Here is a 20,328-nt window from a genome sequence, read left to right on the forward strand (position 1 = left end):
ACTTCCTTTACTTCTTTTTGCAGGCTTGCCTAGGGATGTCGAGCTTAGGCCCCTAGTCGGTGGCGAGAACTTTCCTGCCGAGTCTCATACTCTGGGGCAGGTCGGAGAGAGGAAAGTAGGAGGGCTCCAAGCTCCTCGAGCTCAGAGAAAAGAAACCGAGAAGGAGGCTGGTTTGCATGTCCAAAGAAACCTCTAACTCCCGAGTGCTTGACTCGGACTCACACCTCTAACTTAGAGACGAGCCTGAGGAGGACGGACTTTTAGTGGGCCAAGAGCCATCAGTCCCTGAGGAACGGGTAATAGCCAAGGGGGAAACAACGGAGGCCAATCCCTCTCAAGTTCAAGAGGCTGGTGCAGTAGTGAGGGTTGAGAACCCTCAAGATGCCGGTTCTGCCCCGTCCGGTGTAATTGACATAACAGGATTGCCTTAGTTGACAGAATCGATGTTAGGTGAAGCTAAAATGACGAAGGTGCGATCGAATGAGGGAGTCCATTAAGCGAACGATCCCCTCTAAAGCTATTTTGATGGCGTGGAATCCACCACCACGGAGGATGTCACCGAATTGGGTAACTTAGAAGTATAGAGAAAAAGTCTGTCCTGGGGGGCAGGTGGGTCCAATTTGAGCCCGAGACTGGTCAATCGGTTCCTTGCCCCGAGTACGGATCCTGGTAGGAAGCGGTCAATTATCATCATCACTGTTCCGGAGGATGCCCGGGTTCTTTCCGCACCCGTTAGGGTAGTTAGTTACCTCTAGTCCCTGGTAACCGAAGAAGACCAGGCAAAAATGAATGAGGTGGATTCCCAACAAAGCACAACAGGCGGTGAACCGAGTAAAGTGTTACCAAACCTTTTCATTTTTCAGCTTTGGCTATTGGTGATCTTAATATTTCTTCTCATATTTTCAGGCCTCGGTGCTTCACCACGAGACCTTCCTCCGGTATCGAGATGAGCTGAGCCAACTCAAGGCCGAAGCCAAAGAGTTCACTAAGAAGAGAGACATGTACAATCTTCTCAGTGAGCAACATGAAGAAGAGGCTAAGAGCCTTCGAGACGAGTTGGACGCGGCTCAGAAAGAACACACTGACCTGGAACAAGTAAAAATCTTTGAAGTTAGAGACGATGATCTAGACACGGTGATTAATAGTCAGAACTCATAGGTACAACAGAAGATTGATCGGATCGACCAGCTCAGGGCCGAGATGGATGTTATCAAGGTCGAGGCCGAAGAGTGAAAAGGAAAAATAGACTGCTTGGCCTCAAAAAACAAAATCGCTCGGGCGCAATTGGCCTCGTCGTAAGCTCAACTTCGAGTGACGAGGGAGAAGGCTGAGGCACGGTCCCAAAATATCAAGGAGCTCCGATCTCAACTAAGCTCGGTTGTTGCCGATTGGGAGACCCTCGCCAAGGAGCTTAAAACGGCTAAGTCGGTGGCAGAAATAACCAAGGCCGATGCCGATGAGATGGCAACCCAGGACCACTTGAAAGACATTGTTGAATACAAGAAGCGGCAGTCCCGAAGGGAGGCCCTCGAGGAGGTTCATGCTCAGGGTTTTGACTTATCGACCGAGATTGAAAAAACTAAGGGGCTTGAGGCCGAGGCCAAGAAGTTGGCTTATCCTGAGGACAAAGAAGACTCCGAGGGTTCTGGCGGATCCAGGGGTGGAGAAGACCCTGATGGTCCTGGTAATGAGGCGGGCTCCGTGTTGACCAGGCTACTTAGATGCATTTGCAGATGTTTTTGCTTTTTTATATTTGGTTTTTTTATGAGGACGTTTGGCCTTTGTAAAAATTCTTATCGAGGCTGTTTGGCCCTTGTAAAAATCTTTTGATATATATACAAGGTTTTTTCCCTTCAATAATTTCAAGCTTTTTTCCTTTACGATTGCAAAGATATCAAATGCCTTAGCACGTGATAATTAGGTCTTGTTAGGAGGTTCGAATAAGCCTTGTTCTTGATATTATTTCGCTTAAAACTCATAGGGGGCTTGGTATGACTGGAAGCTATCCTCAAAGTACTTACAATATTTTATATTATAATTTGCCGAGGGTAGCCTTTTGAACCGGTTCAGAAATCTTAAACGCCTTATGTTTTGATTACGGATCTCGGACGTCTCTAAGCCGTTCTAGGACGGCCATAGCCTTTTTTTGTTTGGGTGTTTCCCGATGGGCTTGTTACCCCAAGTCATCCGGGCTTACCCAAGATAACATCCCAAATTGGGATGGTCATAGCCTTTAAAGTTCGGGCACTGCCTAATAGGCTTTATGCTCCCGGGCCTCGTTATCCCGAACTGTCCGAACCTACCTTGGAAGACAGTCCTCGAGTGAGGTCGCCCTTGGGTTTGATGTCTTTAGGGGACCAAATGTAAGAAATATAAAATTTCTAAGGGACAATATATTTATCCGCAACGTAGAAACTCCCTTTCATTTCTGTGCACAATATACAAGGTTACACATGCATATAAGTTTTGTGTCAGGGCTCGAGCGGTCTATGTAGGCACGGTCGTTTGACTGTTTGGCCCTTACAGTGAATCCTATCGACCGAGCTTAGACTATTTGAGCATAAAGTTTCTTCCTTTTTTAACATCATTATCCGTGGGTGATGCCCCCTAGTGTTCGCAACCGATCATATAGAAGCCTCAGATACTGTTGACGTGATCCTTGACATCGGTTCATAACCGGTCTTCGATTCTAAGTTAGCACGATCCACTGTTGCCTCGTTAAAAACCTTGCCGAAAACCCTATTTGGGACAAAACCTGTTCAAGGGAAAAAGAGTGCAACGCGTGCTTTTAGGCCTAAAAATTGTATCATTCCTTGATGGTTACCTGTAAGTTTTAGTCCAAAATGTAAAATAAAAGAAATGAATGGAGTCATACCTTAGCAGTAGTATCGCTTCAAGTGAGTTATGTTCCAGTTGTTCGGTAGTCGCTCACCATTCATTGCTCCGAGTTTGTACGATCCTTTTCCGGTGATCTTAATGATTTGATATGGAACTTCCCAGTTCAGTCCCATCTTCCCTTCGCTCGGGTTCTGGGTGCTTAGTGTGACCTTCCTTAACACTAAATCCCCGACATTGAAGTGCCGAAGGTTGGCTATTCGATTGTAATACTTTTTGATTCTTTGTTTTTGGGCGGCCAACCAGACGAGAGCGGCCTCACGCCTTTCATCTACAGTTCCAGGCTCGTATTCATGGCCTCGTCGTTTGACTCTTTGGTCGCATATCGGAACCTAAGACTCGATTCTCCCACTTCTGCTAGTATTAGAGCTCCGGTGTCATAAACCAACGAGAATGGGGTGGCCCCGGTACTGGACTTTGAGGTCGTACGGTATGCCCATAAGACTTCGGGCAAGATTTCTTTCCATTTTCCTTTGGTGTCGGTCAATCTATTTCTGAGGTTTTGGAGTATGGTTTTGTTTGTGGACTTTGCTTTCCCATTCCCACTAGGGTGATAGGGTATTGAGAGGATCCTTTTGATTTTATGGTCTTCGAACAACTTGTTTACTTTGCTGCCGATGAACTGCTTCCCATTATCGCACATGATCTCGGCCGACATTCCGAACCGGCATATTATGTGGTTCCAGAAGAAATCAATGACTTCCTTCTCCCTGACTTTCTCAAATGCCTGGGCTTCCACCCATTTAGAAAAATAATCAGTCATGAACAATATAAATTGAGCCTTACCGGGTGCCCATGGAAGGGGACCGACGATGTCCGCCCACCATTTCATGAAAGTCCAGGGTGACAAGACCGAATATAGCAGTTCCCTAGACTGATGAATCATTAGAGTGTGCCTTTAACATCCGTTGCATTTTCGTACGAACTCTTTCACGTCCTTTTTTATGTCGATCCAGTAGTAGCCGGCTCTAATTACTTTCCAAACTAATGATTCGATGCCCGAATGATTTCCGCAGGTGCCTTCGTGGACCTCCCTCAGAACATACTCGGTATCTCTCGATCCTAGACATATTTCGTGTGGTCCATCGAACATTCTCCTGAATAGGGTACCATCTTCAGACAAGCTAAATTGGGCCACCTTTGTGCGCAGAGCCCTCAATTCCTTAGGATTCGGGGGCAGTTTTCCGGTCTTCAGATACTCCATATATTTGTTTCTATAGTCCCAATTTAGGCTCATTGAGTTTATCTTGGCTTGACCTTCCTCCACTACCAATCTCATGAGTTGTACGACCGCCCCCAAATAGAACTCATCATCATCGACCGATGATCCTAAGTTAGCGAGAGAGTCGGCCTTGCTGTTTTGATCCCGAGGTACATGTTGTAGAGTCCACTACTTGAACCCATGTAATGTACTTGCAATTTATCCAGGTATCTTTGCATTCGTTCCTCTCTGACCTTGAATGGGTCGTTGACTTGGTTCACCACAAGGAGGGAGTCGCACTCAGCTTCGATCACCTCTGCCCCAAGTTTTTAGCTAATTCAAGACCTATAATCATAGCCTCATACTCGGCCTCGTTGTTAGTCAATTTTACAGTCCTGATAGATTGTCTAACTACATTACCTATCTGCGGCTTGAACACGATGTCAAGTCCATACCCCTTTGCGTTCGAAGCACCGTCCGTAAAGAGGTCCAGATCCCCGACGAAGTCCCCGAGTTCAACAAAAACTCTTTTTCGACTTCGGGTATTAGTGCCGACGTAAAGTCAGACACGAAGTCTGCCAAAATTTGATATTTAATGGCGGTCCGGGGTCGATATTCAATATCGACCCACTAATTTCCACTAACCATTTGTCCAGTCTTCCCGAGAGTTCGGGTTTATGTATTATGTTTCTCAATGGGTAAAAAGTTACGACACATATGGGGTGGCATTAGAAGTATGGTTTCAGCTTCCTAGAGGTGCTTAACAAAGCGAACGCCAATTTCCCCAGGTGAGGATATCTAGTTTCGGCCTCGCCTAGAGTTCTGCTAACATAATAAATTGGATATTGCGTACCTTCCTCTTCCCGGACCAGGACTCCACTTACCGCCACCTCAGATACTATTATAGGTACAACTGTTCGTGTACCTTCGGAGTATGAAGCAAAGTGTGCTCGAGAGGTACCGTTTGAGTTCCTTAAAGGCTTGTTGGTACTCCGGAGTCCATGAGAAATTCTTCTTCTTCTTTAATAGTGACAAGAACCGATGGCTCTTGTCGGAGGATCTCGAAATGAATCGACCTAAAACGGCTATGCACCCGGTTAATCTTTGTACGACCTTGATGTTGTCCACTACGTTAATGTCCTCTATGACCTTGGTTTTATCAGTGTTGATCTTGATCCCCCTGACTGGATAAATGGACCCGGAATGGGCCCCAAGTTGATCATCTTTAACCTTGATTTTTGATTGATACCGGGTGTGCACGTCGGCCCAAGTAACAACGGGGTATTCTACCAAATTTTGTTTCAACTGTTGTGAAGCTAATGAGCTTCGAACATTGAGTAACTGGGTGAAGTACTGAACGACCCAATCATCCGCGACCGGAGGTAGGTCCATCCGTTCCATTTGAAACCAGAATACGAATTCTCTGAGCATCTCATTATCCTTCTGTTTCACTTTGAAAAGGTCTGACTTCATGGTCTCAATCTTAATAGCCCTGACGCGTGCTTTTACAAAGGAATCTGCAAGCATAGCAAACGAGTCAATAGAATTAGGAGGCAGGTTGTGATACCATATCATAGCTCCCTTTGACAGAGTTTCCCCGAACTTTTTCAGCATGACAGACTCAATCTTATCATCCTCCAAGTCATTCCCTTTGATGGCGCATGTGTAGGAGGTCACATGCTCATTTGGGCCGGTCGTTCCATTATACTTAGGAATCTCGGGCATGCGGAACTTCTTAGGGATCGGCTGCGGAGATGCGCTTGGAGGAAAAGGTTTCTAAACAAACTTCTTGGAATCCATGCCCTTTAATATTGGTGCTGCTCCTGGGTTTTGGTCGACCCTGGAGTTGTAGGTTTCCACCTTTTTGTCATTGGCTTCGATCTTCTATCCATTTAATTAGTTCCTCGAGCATCTTTATGATCTCGGGGTTGGTCCCCAATTCAATTTTGTTCGACCTCTCCGTGATCAATTCATTTCTGCCGATGACTTCCCGGGATGGCTCGGGCTCAATTCTGCTTTGGACGTGGCTTTGGTTCTGGAGCTAGGCTATTGCTGCCTGTAGGGCCTATAACATCTCGAAGATCACATGCAAGTTAATCTCATCATCTTCGCCACCGTGCATATTTCGTGCAACCAATCGGGCTTCCCTATGGATGTTGTTCGCGGAATCGGTGGGCAAATTTGCATTGATGGCCACATGCGAGCTAGCATCGATCGGGTCTACAACTGAAACTCTGTTGAGGTCAACCGGGGGCACCTCACTACTTGGCGCTACATTGTTGTTCTCGCCATGGTGGCCGCATTCAGCATCCACGTTCAGAGGGGCTGACTGGGAGTTCGACATTTTGAACTTTTGCCTGAAATTAGGGATACTTCAAAGAACAAGTGTAAAATAGGGTATGTTATAGAAGTTTGTATCAAATAGCCATTATTATCCTTAGCCCCACGGTGGGCGCCAAACTGTTTACCCTCAAAATCGATAACAAATAAATTTATAAGTGGTTTTAAGGATACGCGGATTAATTCGATACAAAGCGATAGATTAAGTCAATACTGAACAAACAAAGATAGAATAAATTCAAACCACACAAGTAGGGTGGTTCCAACATTAGTGAAGTAGTCACCCTCGATCAGGGCTCACCACGGCCAGCACTAAAGAACAAGAGAATGAATTGATAACAGATAAACTAATAATATATTGCTTTCGAGTGCGTGTTACAATGTATTTCAAATGAATTATCATACCCTCTATATATAGTAGAGGAGTCCTACTTTAGGTACAACTCTGTAAAGGCGAAAAAATCTTCTGATTAACTGATTGCCGGCTCCTTATCAGTACGTTCCGAGATCCCCACCGTGATATCCGGCCAGTCACGGATATTTCGGCCTTCTATTGTCTATGCTTGAGTGTCCAATAATGCTCCTCGAAATTGTTCGAGGTTAAGACCAATCTGGAACCATGACCCCGATAATTTTTGGGGCAGGCGTCATGCCCCCAGATTCTGACTCGACGAGACTTTCGCCTCGATGCCGGCCCCTTATCATCATGTCTCGAGCCTGGCTTATTCTATCGGAGGCCGAGGTGCATCATGGACTCGATTTTACCCGCATACAGATATAATTTAATTAATTAGATGATATTCAGTGGAATAATACCGATGACTAGAAATATTCAAAAGTTTGGCAGCTTTAACACAATAACGATAAATCCTCATGAAATGAGACATCAAATGACAGCAATGCATGTGAGTAGTTGAGTACTAAGCATAAAAATATAAACACAGGAAAGTGAGATTCATTTAAAATGACAATTTACTAGTTTTAACTAAAAAAAATATTACTACATAGTATAATACTTGCTATTTTAACGTTGATCAGTTAGTCCATGTGCCGTCAGTCAATCATTGTAAGTATTTTTTAGTTTTTCTAAGCACAAAGTTTAGCATCAAGTAATACAGATAGCTGTCTTTGTAATGGTGGCTAATTATAACTTTGCAATATTTTTAATAAAAAATTGGCTGTGGAAAATTCTTCTTTTTTTACTTTTCATGATTCTACAAGGTCAAAAATTAAATTATTAATGTCCGTAGTTTTCCGGTTTCCACTGTCATGGGACCCACGTCAAGCATGATCTCTTTCAAAAATTATCAAAGATCTCCTTTAAAATTTATCCGAGATAAATTATCAAGTATAAATTTTTTCCGAGATAAATTAATACCGTCAACCAAACATAGTATTAACTTAGTACAAGACTTAATCTTAAATATCCCATCTTATCCCACATTATCCTATCAAACTTGATATTATTTTATCCTACCTTCCAGGCCGGATAAATTGATCTAGGGATTATAATTCCTGTACTATATAATCTCGGATAATTGAATCGTGTACCAAGCCACCCCTAAATGGTTAGTTATCCCACATAAAAGGCGGGATAGCTAATCCCACGAGATATCCCACCCCATGAGATGTTCTAGGATTTACCACTATTGTACCAAACGACCCCGTATATATTCTTCCAATCTATCTAAGTTTGAGTATCAAGTTATTCGGTACTAATTTTTTTTGGGAGATAACAAGTATTTAATAGAATTAATTGAGGTAAGCGCACACTGGTCCCAACATTAACGTCATAACAACAACAATAACAACAACAACAATAACAATAATAATAACATATCCAATATAATTCTACAAATGAAATATGAGAAAGATAATGTGTATACAAACCTTATCCCTACCTCGTGAATATAGAGAGACGATTTCCAGCAGAGCCTCGGCTCTCAACACCAACATCATAAGAAAATAATATTCATTGTGAAATGTTGGAGTATTTCCTAGCTGAAAAGTCTTGTGTTTAATACGTATTACTTCTTGGCTGTTATTCTTGTTACTAGTATTTTAACACCAACTATTCCTCGGGTTAATTTGCATTTAGTGGTAATAAGTTTACTTACAATCAAGGTTTTTAATACATTTAACTATGAAAACTCAACCTAATTAATGTTATTACTCTTAAGAAAACATTAAATTCATGGTTGAAAGAGCCAAATAACTACGCATTCATAGTCATAAATTAACGCCTTACGCAATGCAAAGAAATAGGGTCTTTGCTATAATATTGGTATATTCCATTAGTCCCAATTTATATAAAGAAATTCGAGGATAAATCACTTAATAATTTTCAATGTAATTTGGGATATAAATTCGATCTTCAAGGTTTTCAAAAAAAAAAAAAAAGGTATATCTTTTAAGACCAAATAAAAATATTATAAGCAACATAGTTAAAGATTCAAAATATTTAGAAGAGTTTGACAAAATTGCAGTAAAAAATAACTGTTAGCATTCTAAATGGTGACACTTTCATATAAAATAATACAGAGCGAATAATGTTTTTAAAAAGATAATAATCACACAGGATACAAGAGGAAAAATAGCCATAAGGTTACTCTCTCCATTTTAATTTGTTTGTCATTATTTTCTTATTTTTCATAATGGAAAACTTCTATAATCATACGCCTAAATTCATGTTAAATATCATCAATTAAAAAAATTCAAATATTTTCTAAATTTAAAGATGAATCAAATATATCACACAAACAAAAAGATATTTTTTTCTCTCGTAGTAGTTTGGAGCCTTGGCGTAACTGATAAAGTTGCTGCCAAGAGCGAATACATATGAGAAGGGACAGGTTCACAATAACCCATCCTCCTCCCCCAAATCATGTATAACACTAGTAAATTTCAGCTCAAATACTTAAATTAACATGGGTGAACCCAAACTCAAGTGAATATTTTAGTGCATCGATAAGGAGGTGCACCTTCTATCTTTTAATCAGGGGTTCGCTCCCGTACTCTTTCTTCTTTTAAATTATATTTTAACTAAAAAATAGGGTTAAATACCCATGCTCCGCCGCTTTTTCTAATTAAATACACTTTTTTTATTTCATTTTTCCCTTTTATATTGGTTACACATTTTTTTCCCTTCTCTTTTTGTAGTCTTCATTTTGACCTTTAAAATTATAAACCCAAAATATATCTCTCAAACACTCTCTCGAAAATTCGGGTCTCTGTTGCTCATAGTGTATTAATGCTTTTGAAATTCTGAATACGCCTCTGAGTTTGTTGTCATGTGACAAGGAAGTTACGAGTTCGAGCCGTGTAAACAGTCTCATATAGAAGTACAAAGTAAGACCGCATACAATAAACCCTTATAGTTCGATCTTTTTTCAGCGGGAGCTTATTTCATAACTTGGAGGGGCATTTATATCATTTCACAGCCGCCTTGTATGACCTGTCCCCATACAACATTCCAAGTCCACAACCGGTCAAAATCAAACTATAGTTCAGTTTTTTTCCAGCAGACTAGTCCTCACAATTTCTCCCTTGTATCCGCGAATCACCCTATATTTCCTCCGTCCCTTAAACTTTCTCTCTCTACATTTTTCACACAAAAAAGCATTCTGAGCTGTACGAAAGCTGTTAGTTTCCTCCAATTCCTCCACCGATCAGGTAACTCAAATTCGTAATTTTCATCAAAACTATGTGTATTTTGCGTATTTTTAAGCGTATATTCGAATATCTGTTTGAATTTAGTTTCAGTTGTTAACTTTTATGACTGTAAATTTTACCAGATCTGATGATGTATAACTTTGAATTTTTGAATTTATTTGATCATTTTACTTGAGTTTGAGATTTTGTGTGATTTTTGGCATTGAGTTTGAATTTTTTAAGTTTTGTGTGATGATTATGTATTCGATTGATCATTTTTACTGGAATTGATGATTTTTTGTGTGAGTTTTGGCAGTGAGTTTGAATTTTTGTGTGATTATTTGGCAGTTAGTTTGGGCTTTGATTACTGGTGAGATGGCAAATCGAAAGGAGGATGAGAAGAATGAAAGGATTATACGGAATCTGCTTAAGCTTCCTGATAATCGACGGTGTATGAACTGTAATAGTTTGGTAAGTTTGATTAATTACACGTTTAGTTCAAATTAGTACGGTCGGTTATATGAATCCTCTATATCTGTCCTGTTCTGGTCTATTTAATATTCGCTCTGTCCCATTTTATGTGCATGGGAGGGTTAAAGTACCTAACTTTTTTGTAAATTCGAATATAGATTCTTCAAGTGTTTGGAAATAAAAGTTACATTTTTGGAAGTTGCATAAAGAATTTTGTAAGTCACCCTAGTTAAATTTCAAAAAATGTTTGGAAAAATCATGGTAATAAGAGAATTTTTTTTTTTGACTAGTCAAATAGTAATTGTCACATAAAAAATGACATAGGAATTTTGTTATGTTGAATAAATCAATTAACTACGTCTCAATCCAGAATTAGTTTGCAATGATTATAGGAATGAGTTTAAATTATATGCACTGACGGTGTTTGACATCTTCAAATGGTAATCGGAGCGATTAACTATCTAGTGGGTTCCAATAACTAATATAAGAGAAAGTTATCAACCTCCTGAAATCTAGAGGTGCAGTTAATAAGAGGATGCTCTTTATGTGGAAGGAGTGTATTAAGAGGAAGAGTTTACTATTTATACTTCAAGATTTGTTTTCCTTAGAAATTTCCTTGTCAAGTATAAATTTGGAGGAAAGCATTTATGAGACAAAACTTATTATTGGATATATTTTATGAAGTTTGAGGAATGCAATGCATCCAAGGGAAAAAATCTGGACGGAAGAGATATTTCTTATCTTAAAGAAGAGTAGCTTCAACCATATAGTAAGATCACAATATTCTGTGTCCCTATATTGCCCGCTTAACAGAACACATACATCTCTATGGTGCTTTCACTGCTTTATCTTAACTTTAGAAACTGCTTTCCCTTACTCTCTTCTTATCCTTGCATGTTTTTGACAAGATACTTTTCTTGACTCTTGGGGGTCGTTACATTGGAAGGCCAAAAAAAATTATTGCAATGTGAAATCCCACATAAGATGATAAAATGCTTGGTTAGACAGATAGGAAAAATAATCTTGCAAACTAATGTAGTGTTTGGTTGGCCGTATTATGTAATACTTGTATCTAGTTATATGGAATTTGTATTATTGTATGTGGAATATATGAATTCACCAATGAGGTTCTAGGTGATTAGCAATGTCGAGAATAAATTTGTTTAAATAACAAATGTCCTTAAAGTAGGTAATCTCTACATGTATGATAGATCTTTGGGCTGATAATAGACATGATTTGCATTTGGAAAGTTTTTAATATGCTTTTACTCCATATTCCTCTTCATCAGTTCATTGACCTTTATCTGTAACGAAGTCAAGGTTTTTTCTACTGGTTATGATAGATCGTTAGGCTGATAATTAGACATGATTTGTATTTGGAAAGTATTGAATATGCCTTACTGACGATGAGAGAATTCTCACTTTGATTTTGGTTTGAATTTACTTGTCTGTGTATGACACACATATATAGAAAGAAGAAACCCATTTAACTAGATATCCGGTGTCATTTTAGATTAAGACGGCCACTTCTCCTTTCATTTCGTTTGATTAGATGTATTATTGGAAATAATTCTGGCAGTAAATTCTACATTACTATGAAGATTTAGTGCTAGTTTTAATTGCAATATATTGATAATGATTGCATTAACATTGCCTATCAAAAAAAATTCCTTGCATTAGTTATTTTGCAATTGGAATATTATTTTAAGCTGAATTCATTGTGGAATTACAACACCTATTAGCAATACATGTATTAGATCACGTAAATGTCAAAAATTCCCTATAACCATTACTTGTTTAGTTAATGATTGCTTAAACTTAATTGGAATTAAACTTAAAGAAAGTTCTTATAACAAAAGTTTCATGCTCAAAAGCAGATTCCAAAATTTGTTTATTATACCACATTTTGGTATACCTCTTTTTAGTTTTCCTCTTAGAAATATTTTGTCCTTGATATAATTAATTTTTTTTAGTAATGATAATGACATGGGTTGAGCTTAAATGGAGTATGGGGAATCACATTGCCGACCCCAACTTGTTTGGAACTATAAAGACATCAATTAAAACCAAAAGCAAAGCTTTTTTCTACCATCAAAATAAAGAATCGAATTCAAGATGCTAAAGATCCCGATTCCTATTTCTCATTGATATACAATGATCAAGAGAATTGGCTGAATCCCGTGAAACCGTTTCATAGAAGTTCATTGGTATCTTCTTTTTATAAAGCAATTCGACTTAGATTCTTAAATGAGCCACACATTTATTCCTATAATTTATCCTATGGAAAATCTGCTTACAAGAAGATTTAATCGGAATTATCGACAAATTCTTGTGGAATCCAAAAAAATGAAATTAAAAAAAAATCGACTGCCTAGAGACGTTGTAGTAGTAGTTGTAATTGTAATTAGTGTAACTCAATTTAATTTCATTTATATTAAACGAAATTACTTTTTGTCGTGTATGTTAATAAAACTAATATTAGATTAAGTGATCTAATGTATTATTGGAAACAAATCATTATCCACTTTAAACCAAAGGAATGTTTTAAGTGCTGCACCGTGTATCCAGATTTTATTTGGATGAACTTATCATCCGATAACAAATACAGTAAATCTAGTAATCCATTGATTATTATTCACAACATTACAATCTTTCTATTATAATTCTTGTATAACTGGCTGCAAACTAAATGACTTATTATTGTATATACAGTACAGGGCCCTGTGTTATTTCTCGGATGCTTCTTCACTTTAGTTGGTAGCCTTATTTGTCTAAATTTAGTTGCATGGCAGGTTCTTTAAAATATTATCAACAGTCTTCTACTCTTCTTATTTAGTGAAAGTAACACAGATGTATGGTAATAGATCTCATATTTTTTGTAGGTAGATGTATAGTACTATATCTCATATTTTACTGTCTGACAGGGCCCGCAATATGTTTGCACTAATTTCTGGACATTTGTTTGCACAACATGCAGCGGTATACAGTAAGTGCTGTCTTTCATAAAATGATGCAACCATCATTCCTCTGTGGTGCTTAAAATGTTTCCTAGCACTAGAAACTCCTTTTAATCTCTAATTTATTGCTTCCTGTTCTACATTTGAAAATACTGGCAGTCGGGAGTTCACTCATAGAGTGAAGTCAGTATCCATGGCTAAATTTACCTCACAAGAAGTTAGTGCCCTCCAAGGAGGAGGAAATGCGGTATGCATGCTCCTTTTGCTATAAGAGCCACACCTACTTCTGATGTCATGTTCATATTTCTTTCCTCGCTGGTTGCCAACTCATTTGTTTTTTTCTGCTTTTGTGGCCTTTTTTTGGGGGTGGGGGTTGCATTTTCACAGAGTGCAAAGGTAATATATTTGAAGGATTGGGACACGCAGCGTAATTCTCTTCCAGACGGCAGGTTTGTGATCTTAATAAATATATGTATATGATACTTATTAACCCAAAATACAGTTCTGATTGTCGTTGTGTTCAGTAATGTAGAGAGGCTTCGTGATTTTATTAAGCATGTCTATGTGGATAGAAGATACACTGGTGAAAGGAGCTTTGAGAAGCCACCAAGGGGGAAAATGGTGCCTATCCTATCCTGCTCATCCTCAATTTTGAATTTTATAATAGCTCATTGTGCTCCTTACAGGAGAAGAATTTCTGTGATGTCGTCACTTAGTAGATCTCTGTCTTCTAAACTTGCGAGATCTGCTGGTTGAACACATTCCATCATATAAAATATTTAATATCTGCAGGCTGAAGCTGAGAACCTAAGCGAAAACAGGAAGACAGATACCTACCAAAGTGGGTCTCGAAGCCCACCAAATGAGGAAGTATATGAGCGACGATACAGCAACAGGCCTAGTCCTGGTGGGAGTAGTGGTGGGAGAAGTCCTGGATATGATCAAAGAAGTCCTGCACGTGCTGAAGTAATCAATGACTGGCGACGAGAGGATAGATTCGGGAATGGAAGGAGATCTGATGATGGTAGAATTTCGGATGGAGGATCCAAGTTTGAAAGCATGTCACCTGATCGTCAAAGCGACCTTGACTCATCCAGTCCCCCAATGGTTCGACCTGTTAGAGAGATTCTTGGAGATAGTGTATCTCCCCTTCGAGTTATTGAACCTCCAAAAACCAATGGTGGTAGGTCTGCTGCTGGTGGCTCCGTGCTAACCCAGGTGTGGATTATATGCTATACGGCATCATGTGGTATTTGATTATTTTGGATGATGCTATTAAACTTTGTTTTATTAGCTAGTAACACGTCCATTATGATATTCTTTCCCATAAGATATCCTTTGGTATCTGATTTTTTTTTTGAATGATGGTACAATGCTTTGTTGTGGAATCTAGTCACACATCTTTTGGTGACAATTTGTCCTCTAGCAGTTTAGTAAATATTGGGAGAATGATGGCTTTGATATTTGATAAAAGACTCTTTCTTGATTGTTCTCAAAACTTTAGCAAATAGGAAGAGTAGAGTGTACATCTAGATTTCTCATAAGTCTTAGCATTTCCAAATTGCATGGGCTTTACCTGAAATGCCTCTCTACGTCTACTCCCATTGTTCACCTTATCCAAAATATGTGAAATATACCATATTAATTTCACCAGTATACTCTTTCTTTTACGCGTTTCCCAATGCTTACCAATTAAGTAAGATGCTAAACTTATTTTAAATATATTGTGCAGAGGACTGCATCTTCCAGTAGCTTGACGTCCTCCAACGGGAACCCTGTTGAACTTAAGACAGAAACCTCATTAATCGATTTTGATGATGTTCCTGAACCTGCAGCTTCTGCACTGGCCCCACAAATACAACAATCTGCTACAGCCATACCCGTTGCACAACCGACAAAATCTGCTGCTGACAACTGGGCGAATTTTGATTCATTAGCAGAGGTGAAAGCATCTCCAGTTCCTTCAAACACCAATCTACTGGAATCTATATTCTCAGAGTTGGCTGCTCCAGCAACTGTAACTGGTCACTCTGCAGCACCTCCAGGTGGTAGTGCACCTCCAGTCACTCCCTTCAGTAGTTTTGTTCCTGGAGCTGCAACTGTGGAAAACTCAGTAGCATTTCCATTTGGTGGTGCTTCAGCTGCACCCACTGGACCGACATCACTACCGCCGGTTAGTGGTGGTAATGGCTTCGCAAATAATCCCGGAGGACAATGGTCTAATATGCTACCTCAGCAGAGTTCCTTGTTTCCTGTGACTGGCCCACAGCCCATATCGCAGCTTTCTACTCCAGCTGCTGGTGGACCTTCTGGAAATCAGGTAGCTTCCTAGCGCTTCCCTTGTCCTTGAGGTCAACTAGTTGTATCATTACTGATTATTGTTAATTATCATCATCTTTCAGCAGTGGAATCCTTCGGTTACCGCAACTACACCTGGGTTTCCTAGTACGGGAACTGCACAAGTGTCTCAAGGTGTAAACCCTGCCCTTCTGGGAGCCACTTCTGCAGTTGCATCTCAAGCTGCTCCTGTTGAAATCAAATCTAGTGGAAGGAAACAACTGCCTGAGGTAAGTTCTTTTCTATTGGTTTTTTCATGTTTTGACTCTAGTACACCTGATATATTTTGAAGATTTTTCTAGCCTAAATTATGAACATTTGTCTAGGCTAAAAAATTTGTAATGGTTCTTCATATTTTTTCTCCAGCAGAATGATGCATTTTAAAATTTTCTGTAGTTTAAAGGTATGTACATTTCTGTGCAGGATTTGTTTGCTGTAAATTATTCTTCAATTCCTGGTGCTTTTCCGGGCTGGCATACTGGTCCACAGCATGGCTATGGATTCGCAATGCAATACAACATGTCTATGGTATGTGTGCTAACCCAAAAGTTTTATGGAAAAGGGTCGGATATACCCTCGTACTTTCAGAAATAGGTTAAAATTATCCTTCGTTTGAGTATCCGTCCAAGGTAGCCCTACCTTTATACTTTGGCACTAATATACCCTTAATTTAAACAACGGGACTAATGGCATCACAATAACAAAAACAATCCCCAATTTTAATACCCAATTCCAATTAAAAAACCTACCCCTAAATTTTAACCTATTATCCAACCGAATCCCCCACATAAGTATAAACACTTATTTCACCATCATTAAAATCAGAAAAAAGACGTCCAAACTCCGTGTGGCCCAATTCCTCATTCCAGAAATACATACTTCACTGCCACCACCACCACCACCACCAATACTTCCTCCATCCTGCCAATGCTTCCACCCACGCCAATTTCCCCAATTCCAAGAACACTACTCCATGATTGGTAATGTGAATCAAAGTAGTATGTCTTTTTTTTATTTATAAAATTACAATTTGTAGGTCTAAGAGTAAAAGACAAAGCATCAGGTTTTCAACGGCCGCTTTCTTCTAATTCCTTCTTCCGCCGCATCTCGAAAGCTTTCCGGTGGTTGTTCCAGTGCGTTCAAATGTTGGGCTGCAAACCGGCGGGTATTCCAGTAGCAGCTGACCAGACTTATTTCTTTCTTTTTGAATAGTTGTAGAAAACTTGTTTAAAAAGCTTTTTAATTTGAAAAAAGAAAAGGAAATCTTCAGAAGTGTTTCGTCACCTTATGGAACTCCAATAGTCATCTTTCCTACTCTGTTAACCTTTTAATAAAGATCTGGTACAAATTCTTGGGCCGGGTCAGGTAAAAAAAAATTAGGGTCGTTTTTAATTGAAATTGGGTATTAAAATTGGGGATGGGTCTTCACTTATTGTGATGCCACTTGTCTCTCCATTTAAATTAGGGGTATAGTAGTGGCCAAAGTATAACGGTAGGGCTAGCTGTGAATGGATACTCAAATGGAGGGTAATTTTTAACTATTTCTGATATTATAAGGTTATATTTGGCCCTTTTCCGAAGATTTTATGCCTGACTGTTAGTTTGTGGTCACAGCATGCTTAACTATGTGGCATCTTGCTCATACACTAGTTTTTTTCAGGCTACAAATGCTTTGCCACAGCCATCAAAATCAGCAAATCCTTTTGATGTCATAAACGAGCCATCTTCACAAGCCTCAACGGTATGAAAATAATACTATTACTTTAGACTGTTTTATTTGTTCATCATCATTTACGATGCACAAGGCATTCAGATGTGTTTGATTTTATGCCCTATGTGACTATTGTGATAAGTTGACTTCTGTTGAAGAGATTTCCACTTGTGTTGACTCGCAAGAAAAAGGATTTGTGCATTAAAATCAGATTTAGAGTGGGATATTGATAACTTAGAGTGATATTAGTTAATTACTCCCTCCGGTCCACAATAAGGGACCAATTTACTTTTGGCAAAATACTAAATTCTATACAAAAATACCTAGTATGACTAAACTACCCTTAATTAAATATTTAGTGTGAGGAGTAAGAAAACTTTTTTAGGGATATGTTCATAAGGGTAATTTTGTAAAAATAAATTGAATTTTGTCTTGATTATATAAATGGACACTTACTTTGGACCCAAATAAAAAAGCAAATTGGTCACTTATTGTGGACCGGCGGGAGTATTATTTATCACATGCATTTGAGCTTATCTTTTAGGTGTAAATCTCAAAATTACTTTTTTCTGCTTATTTATTCATGTTTAATTTGATTAGTTGGGGAGTACTACTTGCTGAAACAGCCCCAAAACCTGTGCTCGGCTGAGAAAAAAGCATTCATTTAGTGTGAATATTTGTTAATTGACTTTTTCCACTCTTGATCTGATTGAGATTTTCATTGTTCAGTTTCCGTCAATGGCATCATTACAAGGTGCATTACCGAACATGGTCCCTCCAACTGGATTGCTGCATACATCCAGCCTCGGTGCCCCAACTTCTTATCCTCCGGCAATGCCTCAGCAGTCACCATCTTATGCATCAGCAGTTCCACCAGGTAGTATTCTTTGTCCCCTGTATTAGATCTCTGGTCAATTATTTGGATGCTGATTATGTCTTAATTTTTAGGCTCATACATGGGGCATCAAGTAGCTGGTAGCATGCCACAAAGGTACTTTTGTGATTGCTGCTCCATTTTTGGTCTTGTATCGTTGAACATTAGTAGCAAATGAAGTGCTAGACTGACATGAGATTGATTATTGAAGTTTTGACTGAAACTCTTTAGCTTTTTATTGTGTATAGCATGTTTTCATTCAGCTGTATATATGGAAATCATTTTGTAGCCTTTTGAGCCAAGGTTGCCTTTTGTAATTGCTTAATCTTGCAACTCATCCGTCTCAAGATGAATTACTTTCATAGTTTGTAGAATCTATACATTTGAGAGGTAAATTTCAATGACTGCGTTTCAAAATGCAGATCACCAGGAGTAGCAAGCTTTGGCTTCGACGCTTTTGGAGCTCTAAACTCGAATCAGCAGCCAGGTGGATTATATTCTGCACCCGCTTCCCAGAACACCTTCTCTTCTTCTGGAGGAAACCCATTTGGTTAAAGAAAATTCATCTCGTATGTGCATTGTGTTGTTGCTTCCTCTGGTAGCATTGAGTGGAGATATGTTATTAGCTGCTTGCTGTGGAAAATTTTATGATCGAGATATTTCCAAGGGTTATGACATTCATCATCGAGCATCGGATCCTCTTTATATGTGATGCTGCCAACTGTAGTTAGATGCGGGAAGGAGCTAAAGAATTATCGATGAGAAGGAACCTCCGTATGAGACTGATGCTTGTTGCGTGCATTTTGCCTGCTGCACCTAAAATGTGTATTATTCTCTTTATTATTTTTTAAATCATTTATTAATCTTATTTTTTCATCCCTCCCTTGCTGCCTTGAAGTTATATTGTTTTACTTATTTTTGGCTTTTGCTACTCTTGTTGTGGTCAGTGGTTTATCATTAAAGAATTCCAGCTGTATTGTACAATTTGTATTACTAGTACAATAGGATGTAATGTAATATCTGTATTTCTTTTTTATTATAATTAATAAACCTGTGCAGTTTTATACGGTGCAAGTATTTTGAAAGAGGCAAACAAATATGCAGAATTATTGGCATAATTTGTTCCTGTAGTTTCATAGGAAGTTTAGTGTGCGTTTGGACATAAGAATTGCGAAATTTTATAAAAAGTGAAAAAAATTCATGTGAATATGGTATTTGAAAATAGAGTTGTGTTTGGGCACAAATATAACTTGGAGTTGTTTTTTAATTTTTGTGAGTAATTTGAAGTGAAAATTTTGAAAAGATGAACTGACATATCCAAAAGATGAAAGTAGCAGAAATGAGGATGTTGAGGTGGATGTGTGGGTACACTAGGAGCCCGTTTGGATTAGCTGATTTAAAGTAGTTGATAAACATTAAGTGCTGGAAAGTATTTTTAAGTGCTGAAACTTATTTAATAAATAAGCAGTTACGTGTTTGGGTACAAGTGCTGAAGTTAAGGGTGGCATGTGGGCCGGTCCCGGGTTTAAGTGGGTTGGTCCTCACGGTCTCGGGTCGGTCCCAATTTAAACTGGCCTAGCGGTCCCGGTCTTGGTGATTTTTTTGTAGGAACCGGCCCGGGGCTGGGCCCACGAAGTAATAGTCCCAGGCTAAGTGGTCTGGTCCCGGGGCCATGGGCCCAACAGATACTTTTTTTAATTTTTTTTTTATAGAAGTTAGAGAAAAAAAGATGGAAATAAAAATATCTAAGGCACTTCCTTATAAATTATATTATAGAATTGTGACCTAAATTTTTAAATTCAAATTTAAAGATAAAAATATTGTAAAGAGATATTCAAAGCAATGTGTTATAATTTTATTATAGCATTAAAAAAACATGACAATATCTTTC

General features: G+C 38.8%; 1 protein-coding gene across 2 annotated transcripts; it reads left to right on the top strand.

The window, feature by feature from the left end:
• The first annotated feature begins 9,941 nt into the window (after positions 1-9,941).
• On the top strand, positions 9,942-19,511 carry LOC107801218 (uncharacterized). Of its 2 annotated transcripts, none has more exons than XM_016624501.2 (14): positions 9,942-10,108; positions 10,436-10,558; positions 13,483-13,544; positions 13,675-13,762; positions 13,903-13,964; positions 14,040-14,136; positions 14,308-14,733; positions 15,248-15,835; positions 15,918-16,082; positions 16,276-16,380; positions 17,513-17,593; positions 18,293-18,440; positions 18,512-18,554; positions 18,860-19,511. In XM_016624501.2, exons 2-14 carry the CDS (start codon positions 10,463-10,465, stop codon positions 18,990-18,992), a joined length of 2,094 nt encoding a protein of 697 aa, XP_016479987.1. In that variant the 5' UTR covers positions 9,942-10,108; positions 10,436-10,462; the 3' UTR covers positions 18,993-19,511. The 2 variants fall into 2 exon arrangements, with proteins under 2 accessions (XP_016479987.1, XP_016479988.1); XM_016624502.2 differs by having other exon boundaries at positions 9,959-10,108; positions 15,921-16,082.
• The last annotated feature ends 817 nt before the right edge of the window (positions 19,512-20,328 follow it).

The sequence above is a fragment of the Nicotiana tabacum genome, chromosome 8 (genome assembly GCF_000715075.1).
Source record: "Nicotiana tabacum cultivar K326 chromosome 8, ASM71507v2, whole genome shotgun sequence".
NCBI lineage: Eukaryota > Viridiplantae > Streptophyta > Magnoliopsida > Solanales > Solanaceae > Nicotiana > Nicotiana tabacum.

Coding starts and splice junctions, on each gene's coding strand:
- LOC107801218 (XM_016624501.2), top strand. CDS start 10,463: ATGGCAAATCGAAAGGAGGATGAGAAGAATGAAAGGATTATACGGAAT. Junction 14,137..14,307: donor AGCCACCAAGGGGGAAAATG/GTGCCTATCCTA, acceptor TAATATCTGCAG/GCTGAAGCTGAGAACCTAAG. Junction 18,555..18,859: donor GCTGGTAGCATGCCACAAAG/GTACTTTTGTGA, acceptor TTCAAAATGCAG/ATCACCAGGAGTAGCAAGCT.